We start from the raw sequence: 24,523 nt of genomic DNA, 5'->3' as shown, positions 1-24,523 counted from the left end.
TTAACTACTCTGTTCTTAACACTGATATCAGCTAATCTACTTACACAGCTACATTGCAAGCGGAAGCAGCTGAAACAACAATACTCTTCCCCTTCTTCATGTTCATGAAGCAGCACACACTGGATTTGCAAAGCAGGTAACCGTATACCAACACTCATGCATAAGCAAATGCTGGTTTTGTGGGTGTGAACAAACTACAGCCAAATAACAGGATAAAGAAACCTAAACACTGGAGATAGATCCAGACCTCTAGTAGGAAGAATGGGAGGCAGTTTAGCTTAACATTAGAGACAAATAACACGTAGGTAGAAAAATCCCACAGGGAGAGAAAACAGGCAGGCAGAGAGGAAAACTGCAGGATGGTTTGACTTTTCTCTTCCTTGGACTGCTTTAGGGGGACAATATTTCCCTCCCTAGAACAGAAGTGTCTGGGAAATTCCACCAGTGCTTTACGTGTGCATAGGTCTTTAAATGATTGTGCTTAATTTTTCAAAATGTAACTTTTACACAGTCCAGAAATGGTGCTGTTCTAATAGCATACACTCACAGAGTGCCATTAACCCTAAAGGGTAATGAATTTTACTGACAACAAGTATAAGTAAAGAAGAACCTAGTGGATTGTATTTTTAAAAGTAGAAAATCTTTTCAGCCATGAAGATTTTGGCAAGTAAGAAAGTGAAGCTAGAAATGACAGACAGAGCCTTGAAAGTCTTAAACTTCCTAAGCAAGATACCACTCTCAGTATTGTGCTGAACTGGTCTAGTATTAAGTAGTTACCCGAATCCTCAGTTATAGATAAAATTAAACCTGGATATTGATTTAATCTAGTAAGCAATGAACATCTAATTGAGGCAGCCAAACATGGACAGTGTAAATGCACTAAACCTCCAGATCTGTTTAGAAGGCAATTATCCAAGACAGTGGAGTATGGCACATACCAAATTGCACACCGTAAAACACCACAGTTCTCACCTAAAGTATCAAGCTACAGAATTATATTACAGCACAAGTTCTGCAACTGTTAAGGTTGAGATCTTGTTTCCATTAATTTATGAATTTTTCTAAGTGCAGGACACCCTAAATAGCCTGGATAGCAGGCTTGCATCATGAGACTGTATGGCAAGAGTTTTTCAATTTTGAGATCATGTAAACAAAAGCTCCCAAGATGTAGTCTGCCCCACAAAGAGTGATTAGCTAGAAGTAGCCAAATGCCCTTTTGAGTTTCTTTGAACTGGACAGTTACTACTGGAAAAACCCAGAAGAAAACTGTTTGGAGAGCACTTTTTTTTTTTTAAATAGTTTCCATATAATGGAACAAGGCCGCTTCCAGTTAAAGATGATTGTCACCCTGTATAATAGGGAGAGGAAATTGTGGTCAGTGCATGTGTCTGAGGAGAGGAATGTAGCAGGGTCTTTTAGAGCAAGCTACCCTAGCTCTAATTTTGTGACCTCTTCACAGGTGACCTATTTCTGATAACTGTAACAGCAGATACAAAACAACAGTATCTTAAAAGCACCAATGGTTTCTTGGCATCATCCTTTGAAGCAGAATAATTGAAAATATCCATAAAGCAGGCAGACATTATAAGATAACTTGCTACCTCCTAACAAAGATGATCAGAGGGCTGGAGCACCTCTCCTCTGAAGACAGGCTGAGAGAGTTGGGGTCATTCAGCCTGGAGAAGAGAAGGCTCCAGGGAGACCTTACAGCAGCCTTCCAGCATGTAAAGGGGGCCTACAAGAAAGCCAGAGAGGGACTTTTTACAAGGGCATGTAGTGATAGGGCAAGGGGTAACAGCTTTAAACTGAAAGAGGGTAGATTTAGATTAGGTATTAGGAAGAAATTCTTCACTGTGAGGGTGGCGAGGCACTGGACAGGTTGCTCAGAGAAGTTGTGGATGCCCCATCCCTGGCAGTGTTCAAGGCCAGGTTAGATGGGGCTTTGAGCAACCTGGTCTAGTGGAAGGTGTCCCTGGCAAAGGCAGGAGGGTTGGAACTAGATGATCTATCTTTAAGGTCCCTTCCAACCCAAACCATTCTATGATTAAAAATACTCACTGCTGATTAGACCTATTTAGGCAGTGTTTTAAAAACACAGACCAGGTCTCTTAGAGAAACGACTAGAGCAAGATTTTTGTGTCTTTAAATGTAAAGTCCTGTTTATTCTCCACTCTCCTGAAATGCTTTATTGTAACAGCCTCACTCACCTAAAAGATTTTCCCAAGCCACAGAAGGGAGTCCTGTCCCTCTCTCCACCTCCATTTATTCTAGTCTGTATCAGTTTGAAAATGGATTTATTTGAAGCCAAAAGTCATTGTTCCTTCCAGTTCTGCAATGCCATGTGTAAAATAATATACAAATATTTGGGAATGCAACAATTCCTTAAAAAGAGCTACACCTTCAAATATTCAGGCAGATTGCCAACAGCAAACAGTTGCCACAAGACAGCATAAAAACCTGACGTGTATTCTACAGTCCTGTTATTTGAGTCCTGAATTACTACACTGACGACAACAACGTTTAAAGAAAATACCATTTTGCATGCCCATTCCTTATAGGCTACTGATCCAGCTAAGCTAAGCTTTCAGATCAGACAGGAGAAAATTATTAATGGCATACTTATTTTGGGAGCCCCTTGGTGACTTCTTTCAGCAAATAAAAACGTACCAAGAGCTGAGTGTCCCTGTGAATTCTTTCCAATTCAATGGCAGGTGCCTCCGATTTTCCACTGACATGCTGCAAATGAATGATTAAATGAAAGTAAATTCCACTGAGCTAAACAGTGGAAAGAGACACCAACACCACAGGGACTGAAAAAACAGACAAGCTGTATCAACGAGAAGAGGTAACTCTAAGTGCTTCATCCAGTTAAAAAGACAGCATCTCTTTTTGTAAGGGAGCATTACCTTTTTGCAAGGGCCAACAAGGTATCATCTCAATTGAAACTGGTTTTGAAAAGAAAACAAAGGACTCGGAACATCACAGTACTTGTCTAACACAGTTAACCTAGTTAACATCAAGGAATACCCAGAGAAGTCATCTACAGTTCTTAAACAAGTGGCAGAGACTTCAGAGAGGAATGTTGTTGAACTGGGGAATACAAAAAACCCAGATCTCTTAATAAAATAAACCCAGATCCAGCACTGGAAGGAACTATGCTATGATATGGCTTGCATGTACATTTTACCTTAGTTTAGTTAATGATGTACGATTAGGCTTGCCCACAAATTCCTATATGGAAGCTCTCTAGAGAGAGAGCTTGATTTTAATTCCAATTTAGGGATGTCTTCTGAGCCTTCAGCTCATTGAGAATAGCATGCAGCAGCGACTCTGCTAAATGCTTGTTTCTGGTAACAAATCACTAGACAACTCTTCATCTCTCATTATTGAGATCTTAATATATTGTCCGGATACATGACTCAGTAACAGGTAGCAAGTCAAAGTAAGGGTAGCTACCCAGCAGGCACAACTGCCTTGAGGGGGCAGAGGAAATAAGAGTTATTCTATCACACAACAGCAGTGACTGAGAAACCTACATTCTGTGCTCTGTCAGACGCGGGACTGTCATGAAGTTGCGTATAATTGAGTAAAAGATCTCTTGCCTACTTTGAATGTGTCTGACCTTCATCTTGCTTCTCTAATTCTGCCACCTTCTGAATGACAAAAATCAAAACTCAAAAGCTTGAAGAGAATGGGAGTCCAATCTGAAATAAAAGCTCACATAATTTTCTTTCCCTAGTGAATGTTTTGTAATATTTCCTGCTAAGAAAGTGTTTATAACCCAAATGCTTGTGCATAAAGGTGGCACTGTACTTTACAGCTCCACCCTGGGCAGCATTTTTTCCTTAGTCCTTGAATCTGATCCAAAGGGAACTTCCAGTACCACCTTGAAGTCAACAATGGTACATGAGAGCCAAGAGGGACTTCAATTTTTCCATTTAAAGAAACAAACATTTCACTTTCTTTCCCTCTGACAAGCCAGACTTACAAAGTAACTTTCAGAGGAATGTTTTCAAGAATATTCCTTCTATGAGGGAATTAAAACCATCATGACTGACATATGTACACATAGAATCAACAATCAAATGATGATGTTCTTGTTTACTGTCCTTAGAACAGTCCTGAGTGTTTTACATTTTGTTTCTTCCTCTGTTGTGATACTCTATTGATTATTCCACTTCCCTTTTAGTAAATACTGTTCTCTACTACTCTCATCTTTGCAAGTTAGCATACCTTGAGTGGCCAATTCAACTCAACAAAGCCATCTTCAAAGAACTCCTGTACAAAAGAGACTGATTTTAAAACTTCCCTTTTTCAGACCTTAAAACTGGGGTACTCCGGGCTAGTGATAAGAGTGATCTCTCCTAGAAAGAATTAATATTTTATTTCTCTTGTATTTATGTACAACCGAGGACTGGAAATGCTGTCCTGAAAATGGGAGTGGAAAAAGTGAAACTGAAGTATGAAAGATGTCTTGAAATATTTCAGAGTTAGTTTTCCCTTTGTAGTCTAAAACATTGAGATCACAGATTCTAAACATGACAATTCTAAGGTACCGTCCTCCCCACCCCCATTTAATTACTTCTTTCCACAGGAAACCTCATGATTGTAGAAGAACAAATAAATACCTTTGTAATAACACTGTTGATTGGAAAATTTCAGAAAACAAGATAGATTAAACCTTGCTGTATATTACTACCTTTCACTTTCAAAACAAATGGCAGAATGCAATGTACAAACTCAAGATTTCCAGCATTTCTGTTATGCTTCCCGGGACTTGTCTACTTACAGTTCTGGTCCCATTGAATTCCACTTGTCAGGAAAGGAGTTGCCTATGCTCTCTCTAGTGTACATTGGATTTTACTAAACAAAGTTCTGAATAGCTTATGGGAGAGCTGTTAAGACTGCAATGGCTCTTCCAGATCCTGTCACATTTAAAAGTGATGATTGCTATCTACCAACATAGACTCAAATTGATGATAGAACAGATAAAAACATCATACTCTGAAATATCTCTGATTTACTGCTTCTGCCATAAAAGCAGCAGGCTCTAAGAGAGTAGTCAGGGTGATTAATGGGAAGAAATAGTAGATACTGTAGCTAAATTTGATATGGCTCATGAACTCGAGCCCATACTGTCATAGTATCAACCATATTTTCATAAAAGTACCAAAGCATAAAAGACAGTCTGAGGATACACATACATAGTAGTCTAGATCAAGGCAAAACCCCCTAATATCTCCAAATATTCAACCCAGGAATATTTTCTCTCCTTCATATAACAAGTTTTACAATAGCAAGTAAAAATAGTTAATATTTGCAAAAGAATTTGCTTAGAAATCATTGTAGAGACTTTAACTTCCATTAACAAGAACAGAGAAAATATAAACAATAATCTTCCCCCAAAAATTCAGTTCTAAACTTGTAAACAGAGTTTATTAATTTTTATTTTACCATTAAGCTCTTTCACTGGTTTTGCCACCTTATGTTACCAAATGATCAGAATTTATTCTTCTTTCCATCCACTTATGCATCATTCAGTGATGCAGAGTCTGGATTTTTTTTTTCTTATATTTTTTTCCTTACTACCAGTTTTTCAGTGCAGCAGACTAATTATGCTCTTGCTTTGACTTGGAAAAATAACCACCAGTAAACAGATTACTTTCTGTATTTTATAAGTGTAAAGTGATTCATATGGCAAAAAAACAACGATAATTTGGACCATTAACAGTCATGACAGATACTGGTGTTACACCAGCTAGATCAATTAAATTATCAGATAGGTACACAGTAGCTATCAAAAGGGCAAAATGAATGTTAAGAATTATTAAATAGAGGGACAGAGAAAAGTCAACATTATTATACTGTTCCATAGACTTGTGCACCCACACCTTGAATATTGTGTGCAGTTTTTGTTCTCCCTTGTCTGAAAATGACTTGGAGAAGAGCAACAACAGTAATCAAGATATAGAACAGCTCCTGTAAATGGAAAAATTAGGCTGCAATTCTTCAGACTGGGATGAGATGACTGTGGGGAATATAAAAAAGGTTTACAAAATGATGAATACACAGAAGGGTAGGGACTACAGAGCATCATACAAGCTAGCAATTGGCAAGTTGAAAAAAATACTAAAAAAGTTGTAGTTTTTCATACAATATCTAGCTAGGTTGCAGATCTACTCAATACAGAATATTGCACAGGCTAGAATTTTACAACAATTCAGGAGGAAGTTATCCAGGTTCACAGATGGCTACTGACAAGTTACCAAACACACAGAAACCACACCTCGTTCAGGATGTCCTTGAGTACAAGGACTGGGAGAGTATCTGTGTTTTTATCTGGAAGGAAGCATCATATGCAATCGCTTTGTTTCTATACTCTTCCCTAGCACCTGCTTTTGACATTATAGAGGTCAAGATAACGATTAAATGGCCCATTGGTCTCCCCCCATGGCTATTATTACTACGTTTAAAGTGGCGTAGACCCGGTAGCTCATTCATACAAGAAAGTTGTAGTATTTTTTCATTTTTTTTCCTAAGAGAAACAGTAAAGGAAGTAAGAATTAATTCTTACCCACTGCAACCTCGATGTTGGTAAGTACAAGGCTATTAAGTCACTATAATTCTTCTGGGAAAAGGGATTCACTTTAGTTCCAATCAAATGAGGTCCTTACTGTGCAATTTCAATTATGTCCAAATTTATCACCCCAGAAAGAAAATGGCCATGAATCACTGCGCAGGAATGGTATAAATTTAGTCAGCTTGTTCAGCTACTGCAGTACTTTGGTTTTCAAGGATTTTCATTATTTTATTTTCTTAAAAAAACTAAAACATTTTAAAGGATTTGTTTCATACTTTTATTGTTCTCTAAAACAGATTAGCAGCAGCAGAAATAATTTAAAGAGCTCATTACGAGGCTACTATTACAGCAAGCAAACACAGTGGAAGAAAAAGAGTTACTGCAGCTCAAATATAATCCTTAGGGAATGTTTCTATTTGTATTCAGACATAGTTAGATGGAATGTCACCATACATCTAAGAGGTTAAGCCGATTTTTTTAGTGCTCTAACTATTTATTTAAAAATGACTCGTTAGAGCCACATTTTCTGTTTGGGCAAATAAATCAAAAGCATAATAATTTCTTCACAAAGAGATGTCAAGAGTTCTTGGCATGGAGTCTCTGTCCAACACTTAACTGTAAGAAGTGACCATTTTAACTAACCTACACAAAAGTTTCAATGAGCCATTCAAACCACCAATTTGCTGCTGCTGAATTGAGCTGGTTTTATGTCTACACACTGGGGACTCCACAATTTTGGATCTTCCCGTACAATGATTCTGCAAGTAATAGTAACATATTAATCGACAAACTCTAGCACAGAATAAACTACATAAGGAGTATCTGATAACTATTTTACATATCGTAAAATGTTGACATGCAAGTTTTATCTATTGGCAGAGACTTCTTCAGGTTTCCACATAGATTTAGTAACTTTTCTACATAGCATTCAGCATTCCTGACTGATTTTGGGCCACATTTGAATGGCCTTGGGATCAGTTCAACAGCTGATCAATTCTAAAATTTGCAAAAGCATTCTTGGCACCCCCAGTAGATCTTGGGAAAACTAGAACCTTAAACCTGTCCCCCCCCAAACCAAAAAGCAATAAAGAGGGACAAGGAAAACTTTTTCTCCATGTAATAGATCCACAGCTTCAAGCTTACACATCTGTTTGGAGATTAAAGAACCTGCCAGTAAAGCAATTACCAACACATCCCAGCATAAAAACTAGCTCCCACTTCTCATCCTCCCAGCACAACCAAATATGCTTTAGCTTAAGGGTGCTATGCCTGAGAATTTGTCCATTTTTCAAGACATGACAAGTCACCTACTAAAACACACAAACACTCCCCCCCCCCCCCCCCCCCCTTCTTCATTGCAAGGCAGTATCTGTATTTATCACAACAGCAGAAGAACCCAAACATGCCCTGAAAGGGGAATGGAGTAAAAACATGAAGTTCCAGGAGAGCAACAGGGGATACAACAGCAATAAGAGAATTGATGAGATGAGACAAAGGGGTTCACACAGAACTTCTACTGAGAGGATGGAGGGAAAAAACCAGGAAAACAAAGAGCCCAAACAAGAAGATAAAGGTAATAGCTTGCTAAGGTACCCATCAAAACTATTCCAGGTATTTAAAACATAGCACTAAATGTAATTAAAGACAGAGATAGTAAGTAAACCGAGATGTTACATGCCCATGCTTTTTGATGCCTTCCTCACATTTCTTTTTCCCTGTCTAAAGGTTTTATACAGGGAGAAAATGAGGAATTTAGTTGTTTGTTTAGGATTTCCTGATAGATGGCCACCGAATCACGAGCCAGAGATCCTGGATGTACAAGACCTCTTATGCATTTACTGAGCAAGCAGACTGTGCAAGTAAAAACTCAATTTTACACAGCACATACTATTCATTCCATGTACATGAAGGTGGTCTTACACATTGAAGCACATTGTATTTACTGCTGCACATACTCATGTTTTCCTCTCATATTACACTAGAAGCATGAAAGCCCTAAATATATGATATGGCTGAACTAAAGTTACAGTCATTTCGCACTGTGGAAAAAGGCAGTAATTCTTTTGTGACAGATAAGTTTAAGATAAATTTAAGAAATTCACTTAATCCACTCAGCAGTTTGCAACTGAAAGATAAAGTGAAAACATTTAGAAGTGTGCTTAAGTGTCACAGACTCCTAACTTTTACATTGTAATCATGGCTTGGCACTGCTATCAGTGTTCAAAAACCAACGTAAACTTCTGTGTTTCTGTTTCCAGAGACTTAAAGCACAGTAATCTGCTACAGAAATGTAATAAAATTACTGTATGCTGTGTACAGGCAAAACCCAGGGTACACTGGTAAGGGGAATATCATTTATTGCCAATACTACCTAGTAAACATGCAAAACCAAAAGGTGGCAGGCATTATGTTTTATTTTAGGAAGCACAATTTTTTGGCCATCGCAGCTTGGCACAGGGATTTTACTCAGATAAGATGACAACATTTAAAAAATAACTTACTTTTTTTTTGAATAAAAATACATAGTTTAATTAGCTTTCTGTTCGGTACATTTAAATCACATTTAATATTAAATTAACCTGTATTAAAAATCTGCACAAAGTATGATGTAATGATATATAACCTTTACATATTAATTATAATACATGAAAACATTGAAGTCACATAGAATTCAAGGAAACACTGTAAGAAGAAAAGAATTCCAAACATACACATAAACATACCCACCCAATGCACAGCAGTTTAAGTCTAACAAGCCATACCATTTCATATGACCAAAGTGAAATGAAATCTCTATTATGGAACAGGATTGAGCTAGTCTGTCAATATTTATAATGCTACAGTCTACACATAGTTATCATAGTATTTTAGGCTCTTTCCAAGAAAATTATTCCCAAAGCCAAGCTACAAGTGACAATACAGTATCACAATCCATGACTAAAAATGCTTTACTGACATCAGAATTCCCCAGATTTTTCATTCGATATTTGGCAGTTACTCAGTACTTGGATTTTAAAAGCCCTAAAGTCTTAAAACTTGTCTCACAAAACAGTTACGTCAATTAAAGTACAAGACCTCAACCTGACAGTACTAAAAACCAGTTTCAACATTCTAAAAATTCAAGGACAGTTTCAAAAAGTTTCTTACCAAAAAAACCCCAAAAAACAACAAACAAACAAACAAAAGAAAAACATTCAAGACAATTTTAAAAGAACATTTGAATGGTAATATAATAGTAATATAAATATGGAACTTCTTAAAAACCTATTTTTTTGTTATTGGCCAACAACTAAACATCACAGGAGCATGTCTACTAATAGAAGCAGGTTTGACAAATAGAAGTCTGATTTGCAAATACTCCTAGTTGACACCTTTTGCCATTACGAGGATGGTATGTTTACAAAGAAGCAGCATTCAATATCTGTGTGCTAAGGTTAAAATCCTTTTTACCTCCCAAGAGGCATAAAAACAACAGTCCAGGCCTGTACCAGTACATTTAAGGTAAAGCAAGACGATACATCACAATTGGAGCACCATGAGCTTTGGAACATCCAAAATAATTTCAGAGCATCTGATCCTCAGCTTCCAGCACAAGGAGCCAAAAAGCACCACTGTGTAATAAGGACAGAAGACAAACTGAAACAATCAGTAGTCAGAGTGTAAAGAAAGAAACAAACAGATGTAGAGATCTTGGAAGCCATGCATGACTATGCTGTCTAACGAACAATTGCAGTCATTGACCCACTGCTTCAAACTTTTGAGTAAATGGAAGAAGAAATTATAGCTTTGACACCCACTGAAAAAAGGTAAGTCATATTGTCATTTGGCTAGGACTACCAACATTCACAGACTGTTGCCAAAGTCTTCACCTTACTCCTTTGCTTTTTTATATATACCATAAAGATAATCTTGTGAGATTACTTCACACATTAATACTAAAGACCAAATCTTTATGTAGGCATGAAAAAACCATGAAGTATTTTATATACTTTCAAACAGTCTTACAGGTTGTCTGAACAGACTTTACAAAACAATTTAGAGTTTGGCTGCTTCTCTGGTAGGAAGCAAGCTATCCCCACCCATCACTGAAGAATAGACACACACAAAGACCAATGAAAATAGTTCATAACTGAAAAGCAGGGAATATTTGAAGACAATTGCAACAATTTGAGTCTCAAACTACAGTAGAATCTGGTTTGCCCTAAAGTAGCTTTAAAACAGACTTTGAACTAGCGTGAAGCTAATAGTCACAACTACAGTCTTATATCCCCATCTTTATTCCAGATGAAAACTACACACTAATATAGGCTACAACCTTAACACTGTGAAAGAAAAATGCAAATTCTACATTAACATCAAAGCCAAGAATGGCACTGCTATGGCCAAAATTCCATTGTGAGCTCAAACAAGCCATCATAATTAAAAGTCAGTAACAGAGTATAAACTACAATTAGCTAATATCTCCATTTCTCTCAAAACACAAACAGCTGCTCCTTTTCCAGCCAAAGTTAAAAAGCCACAAGCTAAGAACAATGGAAGAAAAGCTTAAGGATGACAAAACTTAAATAAATCTCTTGAGAAAAAAAAAAATCTAGTAAGATGCAGACAATGTACAAGCAAAAAAGAAAAACAATTGTCTTTGTAAGAAACTCTTATCTTCAATTTATATTTTCACTAGAAGTTGTAATGTTTTCTTAGAACATTCTACAGATACTAACAGGTCACTAACTTGTTTTGTAATTAATTTTTTAATTAATGCGCCTTACCATTAGGACAAGAGAGAAATAAGTGCATCCAGAAATTTGCTCCGGTCTTCTGTTTTCAGTTCAATTACTAAAATATGAAATATTTTATTACAGGATGCAAATAACTGAAGGATATACTAGATGTCACCCTTGAAATATACTTCTAAGTATACTTATTTACATTCTTAATCAACTTTAAGAAGGAAAAAAAGAAACTATTTGGGCAAAATACAAAACACATTGTTTATTCTGCTCTTAGCTTTCAGCAAACTCTGATTTCTAGGTGCTCTCTAGATGATATAGCAGCCATTTTTTAAATCTAGGACTGTTTCTGTGTATGTTCAACACGCATACATAAGTATGTATTGTTAAAAACTGCCTCTTTTGTAAGCATGTACAAAGATAGGCAAATCTCGTTCCATAAGTATCTCATTTTTCAAACAGACAATAAAAAAATGCATCTCATAACATCAATACCATGCTTGGTTTGGCTGCTAAATATAAAAAGCCTCACGGATAACCTCACAGATTTTAAACTGAAGTGCAGAAAATCATTACTCCATGCAAAATGTAGATTGTATCAAAAAAAGATATGCAGGCCTCTGCTTAGTAGTTTATCATTTCTGCATAAGACAGCACTTAGAAAAAAGGCTGACAAATAATGTAGCTTGTGTTTATACTAGATTCAGGAACAGCGTATCACATACACACCGTTGATGTTTGCATCTAAGTCGTACACAAACGAGTATATTGTCTACAGCCATGCTTTATGGAGGCTGCGTAAACACTGACCCCTAAAGGACTATTTGGTGAATGAAATAAGTGATAGGCAGCGTTACTCACTTGACATGTCAAAATGGTTGTGTAAAGTCCTAGAATTGGTACTGTCTGCAGCTTTCTCAAATGCTCTTCCAAAAAAGCTAGAAAATGAACAGAAATACAAATGAGCATTACAGAAAAGGATATATTTACTAAGGTAGAAGTATGGAACTTTTTCCTTGCTGAGAGTTGAAAATGTCTTTCAGATGTTTTTCCACGTGCCATGTATTCAACATACACATCATTTACTCAAATGCAAAAATCTTAATATTGCAAGCTTTAAGAAATGAGGTCATGGGTCATATAGTGAACTATTTCCCCCTTTTTAAGATAAAGAAATAGTTAAGAGGGAAGGAAAAACAAAACTTGCAAGGAAGCTGTGGAACATCTGTATCCTCTCTCAAACTATCTCATGGATACCATATGCAAAAAGCGTGGTTTTAAACGCTTTTTTATATTTGCTTCAGAGACAGGAATTAGTAAGGACTTTTAAACAATATGCTTACTTCTTTTTGTCAGAGCTTTCTGTCTCTGGAGGAATCCCCACCATGATCACAGTTCCCTGTTCAACATCCATTGGTGCAGCCATTATCAGTGGCAGCAGTTTACAACGCTTGTTTTTTGTCTGGAAGTCAGAAAGCCTCTTTGTTAGACAAAACTTAGGAAACAATTCAGTTTCAGCTCTCCATGTGAGATAGCATTGCAAATATTCATCTACAGATACAGCTATAACACAGTTCAACAGAATCCCCTTCTTTCTTACAGTAAAAGACACTTTAAGGACCAATAGAAATTTCAGTTCTTCTCTAATCTTGCATTCCATTTTAACACAGAAATGATGTAGACAGACAAGATACGACTCTACAGTAAAGAAAAAAGCTCTTAAAAAAAAAAAAGAACTGCAGGTATGGGTATCTAAAAACTTGGACTGGGCTTATTTTTTTGCAATAATCATTTTACATTGAAATACAACAGATAAAACATTGAAAAATACAGTCTTCACTAGCAATTATTTTCCAGTCATATTGTTTTACAGCACTAAGCTGTAACTTTAACAAATTTTGTAATTTAATTAAATTCAAAAATAATTATGGAGATTTTAACATTTTTAGACACTTAGGTAAAACAAGCAGAAGTTTGTTTGAAGTGTTCTATTCTTAAGGCAAATGTTTTGCAGTGAGTTTTAAAAATGCTGTCCTTCTAGTGGCAAATTAGTTATTCCCCATGTTTAACTTTCAAAATGAGGACAGAGAGATGCAATCTGACAAGGATGGACCACGATAAGTTTCATTTACAAATTAAGTAGTGTTCACTGTGAGGACAGTTCTCAATCTTAAAACCTCATTTTTATCTTAATTGTGTAACTAATAGCTCAAAAGATAAATGCAATTTAATTTCAGTTACATTAGTTGTAAATATCAGAGAATTTTATTTAAACAGGCACAAAAATCTTTAAATAACAACTACAAGTCCTGCAATGTTGCTTTTTTTTTTCTGTCAGGTTAACTTTTCAAAGTACATATTTAGTGATATGCTCCCTCAAAACTTATAAAACTACACAAAGATTTTAGATTGTAAGTATCTTATTAATGAAAACCCTTTCTAATGCTACGAAGTCTCCCAGGCAGATCTCTTCCCTAGAGCAGCATTCACAGATGTGCTATTATCCAACCAATTAGCAGAAAAACATTATTAATATTTTCACATCATTTTTTAAATAATCAGCTGCAAGTATCCAACAGAACAATAATTACTATGCAGGCCAGAAGTTAGTCAAAAGCTTTTGATTTACTTACAGAGCAAACAAAAGATTTGAGTAAGTATTTACTAAGCAGGCACAGAGACACTGGTTTGGAAAACAGTTTCACGTCTGGCGTGCCCTAGAAAAAGAATAATTATTTCAATTACAATCCAAGATTATTCTTCTGTTTACTTAATTTTAGTATCTACTGACAAGCCTAGAAGTTTTGTGTGGCTCAAAGAACACTAACAAGAACCTTTACAATACAGGAGTTTAAGCTCACCCACTTGACTTTGAAATTAAGTCCTTCCCCCCTTTAAAAGGGCTGATTCTTCCTTTGGGAAGTTCAGAGTAGACATCAATTTTGACCCATCAGAGGACAGCTCAGTATAGATAAATAGGTTCTTTCTCACGGAGTCATTCTTATTGAGTCAAGCAGTTAGGAAAACAGTGTTCTTAAATTATGATATAGACAAATGAGACAGCCAAAAACTAGAATTCTGACCTCCATGAGAGAGCAATAGAGAAAAGGCCCCTGAGAAATTACAAGGTTGGTGCAAATACAGCTGGCTACTGTCTGCTGAATGGCACGTAACTGCTTTTTGGCTAGGTCCAGTCCTTGGTGCAGTTTGTCCAGGTTACCCCTGCAACAGAAAGAACAAAAATAGATACTTTCATTAAAAAAGAGCTTTTCACACAAAAGCAAGATCTAAACACTATTCACAGGGATATTTTGATTTTTCTTCAATGGCTTATGCAGCATCAATGCATCTTTTAGATATGTAACCCATGTTGCCCAAATAAACTTGTAAAAGAATGAAGAGACATATTTTCAGTACCTGGAGAGACTGTCCAAAGCTTTAATGAAATTTGTTGTTTCAGGCCCCTCTTTCTCTATATTCTCCATGAGAGAAGCTGTTGCATAAACTATGTCACTTGCTGAGAACTTGTTCTTAAAGCCAAAGTGAATGCTGAAGGTCTGAACTCTTAAATCTTTCATTCTGCAAAATGAAATAAAACCAGTAAAGGTTATTAACATTATCAACATTATTATCAACATTGACCAGCAATCTCCTCAGTATGTTAATGTTAAGAACATGAAGACAAATTATACCCTAACATTTGCAACAAGCCTAGTATTACTTTGTCAATTTAAAATGCATATTTTTTAAAACAAGCTATTACGTGCTCTTCATACAGAAATATTTGAACTTAATTGAAAAGTATTTTCAGATAAAGTATTTGTATTTAAAACAATTTACCCAAACTTGTTTGCAGATTCTTCAATCATTTCCCTAAGATTTTCTTTCAAAGACATGTCCATGGAATTAAACTTCTGTTTCACTTGCTTCAAAGGCAAACTAAAAGCAGAAGGAAAAAAATACATTAACAGGTATTCCAGAATAAACAAATATTTTGCCTTCCTTTCATAAGACTTTCTTAATATTAGATAATTTAGCAAGTTGAGTCTAACTAAGCTTGTTTGCATTCTTTTTTCTTTAGTCATTGAAGAGTGGATGTGAGAAAATGTAGGTTACTTACTAATCTACTTTTCCATAAAGGCATACAGCTGAATTATTGCTCATACACCAAGACACAAGTTGTGTAACTCAACTCAAAGAGACACTGCAACCTACTCAGAGCCACACACTCATATTTAAAAACAAACAAGTTGAGTACTCAAGCTATATTCTTGACATTTTAGAATCACAGAATAGTTTGGGTTGGAAGGGGCCTTAAAGATAGATCATCTAGTTCCAACCCCCCTGCCATGGACAGGGACACCTTCTGCTAGACCAGGTTGCTCAAAGCCCCATCCAACCCGGCCTTGAACACTGCCAGGGATGGGGCATCCACAACTTCTCTGAGCAACCTGTCCAGTGCCTCACCACCCTCACGGTGAAGAATTTCTTCCTAATATCGAATCTAAATCTACCCTCTTTCAGTTTAAAGCTGTTACCCCTCATCCTATCCCTACACTCCCTTTTAAAGGGTCCCTCCCCATCTCTCCTGCAGGCCCCCGTTAGGTACTGGAAGGCTGCTGTAAGGTCTCCCTGGAGCCTTCTCTTCTCCAGGCTCAACAACCCCAACTCTCTCTCCTCCTAGGGGAGGTGCTCCAGTCCCCTCATTGTCTTCGTGGCCCTCCTCTGGACTTGCTCCAACAAGTCCATGTCTTATTTTGGGGGCCCCAGCACTGAACACAGTACTCCAGATGGGGTGTCACCAGAGCAGAGGGGGGAGAATCACCTCCCTCGACCTGCTAGCCACACTCCTTTTGATGCAGCCCAGGATGCGACTGACTTATCGGCCACATTGCTGGCTGATATTTAGTTTTCATCCACTAATACCCCCAAGTCCTTCTCCTCACTTTCCCATAATTCACTGAAAAAAGACCCAGATTTTTATAACTCACCCCATGTCAGCCAAAAACTCCTGGAGCCTCTTCTGCCCTTGTACGGACCAAAGCTTAAAGCTAGCAGAAGTATATGAAGTGTTACAGAGACTTTCATATAGAGACCAGTGCTGATAAAGTGCCAGGCGCAGACTGAACATGAATTATGGCAAATAATTACAAACGCATGTATTGTTTGAAGTTACAAACAGTAACAAGACTCCACAACTAGTAGGTAAGTCTTCAGTTGCCCTTATATATTGCATCTCCATGCTACATAAGATGGGTAGAAGCTGCAGGTGCACATAACACAAGACAAGCAACATTGACTTGCAACTAATTCTGAAAGGTTAAGCTGAACTGAAGCTACATGAATTGTTGCAAGAGGGATTCATGTTCAACAAAACATTCAAATTTCCATTTCTTTTATTTCTGTTCTCAGCAGCAGACATGGTGCTGTGATTTTTTTTCCCTAGATAAAAACTCAAATGAGGTTCACCAAGTGGGTAGGGTTCATTTTCCCCAGATCTTATGCAAGGATACTCATATTCAAATGCTATGCGCATGCAATCAATTGACAGAGAATTTTCTTCATCCTCATTGCGGTGGTTATGGCGAGACACATGACGCTGTAGGATTCCAATATCAGTCACATACTTCATCCTTGAACAAAAACAAATTTGTCACTTCACTTTCTTCCTGTGTATTTTTGTTCTTGATTATGAGAACACAAAAATTTTTCTTAAAGTTTACACACTGGCCAGTCAGCAGCGTGAAAATTGTAGATACATCTTTAAAAAAACCCAACTTGTTAAATAATGTTCTTTCAATATTCAGCCATACACCCAGGCAATTAAAGCTAAAATATAACCAATACAGAGACAGATAGACTGACCAATGAAATTAGGTACTTATTACATTTATCTCCTTAAAAACATCAGTGTATTAGTAACAATAGAATACCAGAATTAAAGTCTACACATGTACTACTAGAATTCAGAGGGTATCTAGTGGGAAATAAGAAACAAGGAAAAAAAAAAAAAGGAGAAAATCTGAAACTCATTAACTAAAACTGCGAAGGAAGCTGGAGAATACAGAACATACAAAATCTTTTTCTTTTAATAAAACTGTATCAAGTTCATATTTACATAAACTACTATTAAACACCATTTCTTCCTGGATCAGAAGTTATTTGTTTTCTAAGTTTGTGAAAAATAAAGGTAGTTTAAATATTCTAAATAGTGGAAAAGGAAAATACATTTTTTTTCCTGATATCTATTCCCATTTTTGGAAGACATCGGATCACATTCAGTCATTAAGATATTTAATGTCACTGTTTATTAATTATCTTATGTTATATTAATTCCCATATGTTTCCTGATCTCTATTAATTGCTATTGGTTACTTGTGAAAAAAAATTAAAAGATAAATTAAAAAAGGTAAATTTAAAAATCTTTCTTACTGAGTGATTTTATCTTGGACCCATTGATCTGTTAGGCCAACAATAGCCCACCTAAAATTGGGGGGAGAAAAAGAAAAGAAAAAAAAAGTTAAAACAAAAAATATTCCAGTACAGTATATTATATTTAACCCTCTTAAGTATGTAACAGAACAAGTCAGAAACACTGTTTACCAACTGTACATAGAAGTTAATAACAAAGCTCTATACTATTATTCCCTCTTTAGCAGGGATACACATATAGTACCATCCTCCCTTTTTCTATGCAAAATCTATTGGTTGCTTGTAATTAATTTACACAGATGTGTCCTCCAGTTCAAGACATACATCCATTCATGAAATAAACTGGAACCTCATACTGAAATCAAACAGCTTTGGGAAATCTTGCCTCTCTTTACTATGGGTTTAAGCTTCTAGCCTCTAAGAAAAATGATAATGGAAACATACCACAACATGTCATTCAAGTCTTTAGACATTATCCATGCCAGATCAAACATCACCATCGCAGACTTATGAGGGAAAAGCAAAAAGACAGGATAAATGAACACAAAACTCTCACTTCATTAAACAAATAGAACAGTTACATTTGCCAAGTACTAGCATGTTACTAAAGCTCTAGAAATCACAGCTGAGTCTGACAGTGTCTTATTTTCCAAGACACTAAGTAGAAGGAAAAATAGTTTATACAGCTCTGCAAACCTGCATTATATATAAAGCAGCACTTAACAAAATATAAATAGAATAAGACGAAGCCAAATAACAGAAGGAACAGTTTGATGTCCTAAGTGTTATGTTTGAAAGCTTTGAAAGGCAAACATGCTCCCTACATGCTAAAGTTTTTTTGTGAGAGTATTTTTTTCATAGATAGATACTTTTGTCAAGAGCGAAAAAGATTACACTATCATAATTTTTTTTATACCAGCATTAAAGACATCAAACAACAAAAATGTTAATAGTTCTGGTTTATCATTTTCCCCCAATGTTAACCTTACATTAGCCACTGTGACTCAGTTGGCTGTTGTCTGCCAGTCTACCAGTATTCTTTCTATGATGTATCCAATTCATCAGCAGTAAAATTGGATGTACACAACCAGAAAACATTAAACTTCTAAGTCAAACTACTTGTACATATATGATGTACCTTATATATAACAATAACATACAAAAATAACAAGCTAAAATAATATTATTAGAATGCATAGTATTATTAGATAATTATAACATTGTATTAGATGATTATAACATTGGATATTGTCCAATTATCTTTACATTGGCACCTTTTGTTTTTATGGCAAAGAAGTTTGTACTTACTGAGGTCCCATGGTATTCATATTGCTCATAATCAAAAAGAATTTCTCGTCTAAAAAGGGAAAAAAACCCCACATTTGACTAAGTGGTGAACTAGTCATTGGATCCAATTAAAAATATAAGCCAGGAATTGTGAAATAATATTTAAATTTCATTTTAGCAATTTAAAAATATTAAACTTGGCCTAGAAATTGTTTTTCTGCAAGACAATTAGGTTTTAGTAGCAATGTGGAAACCACACTGAAACGTACTCATAAAATAAAAAGGAAAAATTTATTAAATCATTAGTCCTCAAATCACTTTTTCTTATCTGATTTGTTCCTGCTCATTCCTATTAACAATAGTGGGATTGTAAAGGAAAAAACCAGAATAATAAATTTCACCATAAGATAGACAAGTATACTACAGCTATTTAAAAGTGAAGCAATGCACCTATTACTGCTCTAATTTATAAATTACTGTTTACAACTATCCTCCATTTAAACATTTTATTTTTATATAGTAAATATCTCTCTCCACTTTCTGAATAAAGTTAGCACTAAAGCATCTTGCAAATCAAGCAGCATAGTATCATGTTTTTGTATTCTCAGCAAGATTTTAATTAAAGAATAAGAGAAAGAAAGAGATACACGCAACATAAAAAAGTTACACACACCTGCGTGCCTCCCATTCTCGTCTTTGTCGCCTTTTCATTGTTCTCTCTATTACATCCTGTAAATTAATTTGGATATTAAAAAGTTAGAAAAAAAATAGTCTAGTAGATTAGCACCTACCCAGATACTTTAATGACTAAGTTTTCATTAAAAAGACTTAAAGTCTTCATTAAAAAGAATTATTCCTATTAACAACATCTAATGAGAAAAGTATTAGTATCAAATATTTTTCCAAGGAACACACTTTTATAAAGTTACGCCATCTTTCTCTGCTAGCGTTTATTTAGCTTGTCTTCGCAAATAAGAGCCCCAGTACATAGTATTTTCTAGCAACTAGCAACATTGCATCCTACCATTTTATAACATAAAGATGACACTGGTGAAAAATAAAGATGGGATAATTAGTGAAGCTCAGAAAAAGAAGCACTCACTGTATATTTAACCTCCATAAATAGCACCATCAGCTTGAAAACTCAAAGAAATAAAAATGAACTCTATGAAATATTCAACAGATTAGAGAATAACTTTTGTGTATACTAGTTATAGATTTTTCCTTTGAATTTCTGGCATCTGCTTTTGCTGAGTTAGTGCCCTTCATAGATTAGGAGGAAAAAATGTACAATGTTAACAGAAAAATAATATGAAATATATATTAAATCTTGAGAATGTTTTTACATTTAATTGTCTCTTAATATTGCTAGCCTCATGCCTTTGCTTCCTTGTACGGTATAAATAGAAAATATGCTACAAATAACATCTGGCAAATTTAATTTTTTGTGTCTACCATAATACACTTTTGTTAGTTTACTGCTACAAAGACAGATAAAATTTATTGCTCAATTATCCGTGACCTTCTATCTTCTCAAACAATTATTAAAAAAACCCTTTATATCTAAATAAGTTGTTTTGCTAGACTGAAAGCACATAATTAGAGACAGATCTCTGCAGTTCACTGATTACACAAAGACAGCATTATGCAAAATCAAGTTCAAAACTTTTTTTTTATGTGGAGAAAATATTTCTGTGCAGTTCAGATAAATAAACATTTTGCCTATGTGAAACTCTGCTGGTCGTAGATTATTTTTAAATCCTACACTTGAATTTGTGATCTAATAGAACATAATTTTTAAACTCAAATGTCATTGTTATGATGATGTAAACTATATGTAATAACTGTTTTGTTTTCCTTCTTTTCACAATAAAGTAGCAGAAACACACCTCCTCAAAACGTCTACGTTTCTCTGAAGGTTCTGATGCATCACTTTCATTCTCTGAGTCCTCCTCTTCATCCTCTTCATCTCTGAAGATGTCATCATAAGCAGGAACATCGAGATCATCATCTTGTTTAACTAACAGCTTAATCTAGCAAGAAAAAAAGAAGTATTTCAAATAAAGTATCTTATTTAGTGATTAAAAGACATTTCAAATGACAAATGAGAATACTTCAGATAATAAGAGAAAGTAAAAATTCATTTTGGCTGTGATCAATTCCTGGCATAACAAAAATAATGCCTTTTAATACAAAGGCCATACTTGTTTATACAAAATAAGAGTAAAAAACAGTATTCCTTGATTACAGCATTAGCAAGCATAAAAATGATAATTCTTTCAGTAAAGTAATTTGTCAAATAATTTGTGCTTAATTCTCAAATTCTAAGTGTTGCTAGATACCGAGCCATTATACACCTTACATTCTGGAGGATGTTTATCCTCTGATTTGTAGCAGTTTTATTTATAGCAACAGGATTAACAGGTGCTTACCACTGACAACTATCACACTAACGGTATATATTTTATTACTGAAAACAGATTTTATTTTTCTGATCATGTACATTATTACTGCAAATATCCATTAATACTGCTTCCTGACCTACTAGCTAACACTGTAAGCAGTTTTGCAAAATGCAGAAAAGCACTACACCATCCACCACATCGTGCGAAGATTTTTTTATTATGAACAAAAAGTATTTACCTGTGTGTCATTGTAAACATTCACTACATTGATAGGTCTGTGGCTGTCACATACAAAAAAAAGAGTGTCTTCTTCAGGCTGCAAGATCTCCAGAAGGTCAACATTGGCACCACAATTAATAAGAACAAAATATTTGAACTGCAAACAAAAGAAAACAAGCAACAACAAATGCTTTTTACTTCAATTAGCAACAAACACGGAAGACTGAAAACACCTTTACAAAACCTCCAAAGCACTTATCATTGCCAAAACTTGTATTTACTTTCTGATAGTCGATGGAGGGAAAAAATTTGTAAGGCAAAACACCAAATTCAGGGATGCTAGACATCCAATACTACCTTTTATATCTCAAAATGTGTGCAAACTTAATTTGAATCTATCAAAATTATAGCACATTAGTTTGAGCTGATGTAAAAAGCTTGACAAGTTTGTTACTGGTATGTTAAATTTTAACCACTGTTTTGAGGTAACCAATAATAATAATTAGTCTGAGAGCCGACACTTCAAGTTGGGGAAAGGGAAGATGTGCATGCCTATGTAAGATGAGCTGCAACTTAAAATATTTCCAGTATTTCTTTACCTGATCTTTATGCTCAAGAAAGGCAGTTTCAAGTTCTTGCCATCCAGATACTGGGACGAGTGTATATTGTACATGATCACATTGAAACAAAGCCTGAAATGAAGCAAACAGCTGTTAGCAAAGGTGAGGGGAAACAACCTCTTCCACAGTGCTATACCAGGTTATAATTCTATTTCATACAAATCTTTATCTTGAAGACATCCCACATGACAAATCTACAGGAACTTTGGGAGTACGACTTACCAGTTTTCAGTGTCATAACTCACGTAAAACATAAGTTACAAAACCAGATTAAACTTTCACCCTTTCCCCAGTTCAAATCTATTAAAAGGATCCCAGGACATTCTTTTCTTTTACTGTTAGCCTACAGTGATAATGAACAAAGACTTACTTGGAGTATTTTACAAGCACATAACGCGTCAACATCTGAAGCAACAAGAAGAAGAACACGCTGCAAAAATAATGGAATAACTGTATTAAATATATTAACATAGGTGCCAAATCTAATGTGCTGGTACATGAAACGCATAGACCACTGTGAGACCAGAAAGTCAGAAATTTAAGTAGAGATCATCATAATCATAAACCAGGATTGCTTCTGAATGGACGCTGCAACCAAAATTAGCCTATTTGGATCCCTGTAAATGTGAACAATAACTCCACATACCCAAAATACGTCAGCTGCTTTGAGGAAACGTAATTATTCAGACTCTTATAAACAGCACGTAGTTTTCAAGGTTCAATGGTAGTCAGCTCTACCACTATTTTCATCATGTCTAGAAAGGCCTAAGTTTTCATACAGGATCTGGAACAGTTTTGACTAAAGAAAATCTGCAGCAAAAAATAGGAGAGCAAGGCAACTCTTGAAAAAAAAATTGATTTAGGCAAAACAATTTATCTGGTGGGGGTTTGAGGTTTTTTGGTGTTTTGTTTTGTTTTTTTAGATTTAACTCATAGTTGGAAAAGTTGAGGGAAATGCTTTCATTTGCACAATCCATAATATAGTTTCACAGGTAGAAATACTAAAAGACTGTCCAACAAAAGGTTTACCACTGCAGTGTACACATCCAGTCTGAACAAAGTTAAGCAAACTGTGGGTTAAAAATGAAAGTAGACAACCAGACCTGCTACCAGAAAGACTGCAAGAGAAACCTCATAGAAGACAGAATACAAGATTTAGCGCCTGGGCAAACAACGTCAAAACGGTTAAAAAGCTATAAAGAAAAAAAAAAAAAAGATCTAGAGATGTCTTTGCTTAACAACAAAAGATCCACAAGAACACGCAGAGCACTCGCGAGAAAAGAGGTGAACTGTAAGTAAAACCTCTGGCGAGACCTCGTCGCGCTGGCAGCAGCTTTGGCTCGGGTTTCCAAAGCCGTAGACGGGCTCGGGAAAGAGATTTTTACGCTCCGGGCTGACTGGCTGGCCCGCCGCCCTCAGCGCGGCCCGGGGCGTTACGTCTGCCTGGCAGCGGCGCGGGCACCCCCGCTTCCCACACGCCCCACAGCCCCAAGAGGACCAGAGCACCTCAGCCGCCGCAGACTGAGCCAGGGACTCCCCGGCACCGTCCCCGCTCCGTGAGGCGGCGGGAACGGCCGCAGCCCCGCGGGGAGCGGCCCGAGGGGAGACAGCTCCGCCCGCCGCCGGGACGCCTGAGGTGACACCACCCCCTCCCCGGTCGCGGCCCGCCGCTCGTACCTGGCTGACAATCACGTCGTAAAACTCCCGGCGGCAGTCGGAGATGAACATGGCGGCAGCGCGAGAGCGGCGGCGAAACGGCGGCAGCCACGGGCCGCCCCCACTCAAACTAGGCGCCAAATCAGCGCCGCTTCTTATTGGTCTTCTCGTCACGGCGCGCTGGCCAGTGGAAAAGCGGCCGTCCCTCTTTCTCAGAGCGGATTGGACGAGCCGCCCAAGCCATTCCGGGTGCTCGCCAATGGGATTGGTAAAAGGCAGTCACGACACGTGCGGCTGGCCAATCCCAGCAGTCCCTCAAGGTGGAAGCACCGTGCCGCCTTTTGTTGCCATGACTGCCATCTTTGCTGCGGGCGAACTGTTCGCTTTGCCATTTAAGGGAGGCCGACGAAGAGGCGGGAGGGGCCGCACCAACACTCGGTGACTGAAGAAGCGCCTCAGCGGCCAGAAAAGCCTTCCACCATGGCCGCGTCGGCAGGGGCGAGATCCCGCCTTCCGCCCTCACACGAAATGGCCGCCCGCCAGGCGCGCGCCGCGCGGCACGCTGGGAGGGGCAGGGCGGCGGGGGAGGGCCGTGGG

At 36.8% G+C, this 24,523-nt stretch overlaps 2 protein-coding genes across 2 annotated transcripts in view; one reads left to right on the top strand and one right to left on the bottom strand.

Annotated features, from left to right (window-relative positions):
• Positions 1-10,040: 10,040 nt before the first annotated feature.
• CDC45 (cell division cycle 45) lies at positions 10,041-24,040 on the bottom strand. Its single transcript, XM_010581650.1, has 19 exons — positions 23,948-24,040; positions 22,641-22,700; positions 22,250-22,342; positions 21,670-21,807; positions 20,916-21,059; positions 19,700-19,755; positions 19,048-19,096; positions 18,184-18,245; positions 17,740-17,790; positions 16,821-16,940; positions 16,299-16,430; positions 15,148-15,246; positions 14,725-14,886; positions 14,391-14,529; positions 13,941-14,024; positions 12,651-12,769; positions 12,169-12,245; positions 11,347-11,413; positions 10,041-10,191 (listed from the first exon to the last, which is right to left on the bottom strand). Exons 1-18 carry the CDS (start codon positions 23,996-23,998, stop codon positions 11,349-11,351), a joined length of 1,701 nt encoding a protein of 566 aa, XP_010579952.1. The 5' UTR covers positions 23,999-24,040; the 3' UTR covers positions 10,041-10,191; positions 11,347-11,348.
• A 206-nt stretch (positions 24,041-24,246) lies between these two features.
• Positions 24,247-24,523, top strand: part of UFD1L (ubiquitin fusion degradation 1 like (yeast)) — an 8,178-nt gene continuing 7,901 nt past the window's right edge. Inside the window, exon 1 of the mRNA XM_010581647.1 lies at positions 24,247-24,422. The gene's annotated coding sequence lies outside the window, so the exon portion shown is untranslated. The remainder of the gene's footprint in view (positions 24,423-24,523) is intronic.

This window comes from Haliaeetus leucocephalus, unplaced genomic scaffold, assembly GCF_000737465.1.
Source record: "Haliaeetus leucocephalus isolate CR32 unplaced genomic scaffold, Haliaeetus_leucocephalus-4.0 Scaffold802, whole genome shotgun sequence".
Classification (NCBI taxonomy): Eukaryota; Metazoa; Chordata; class Aves; order Accipitriformes; family Accipitridae; genus Haliaeetus; species Haliaeetus leucocephalus.
This window is presented reverse-complemented; position numbering and strand designations above follow the sequence as displayed.

What these genes read in the sequence shown, in the direction of transcription:
- CDC45 (XM_010581650.1), bottom strand. Translation starts at nt 23,998, where the DNA reads ATGTTCATCTCCGACTGCCGCCGGGAGTTTTACGACGTGATTGTCAGC. An exon ending in ATGTTTACAATGACACACAG is followed by an intron (nt 21,060 to 21,669) that starts GTAAATACTTTT and finishes TTTTCTTGCTAG; the next exon opens with ATTAAGCTGTTAGTTAAACA. An exon ending in GCTTTGGACAGTCTCTCCAG is followed by an intron (nt 14,530 to 14,724) that starts GTACTGAAAATA and finishes TTTCTGTTGCAG; the next exon opens with GGGTAACCTGGACAAACTGC.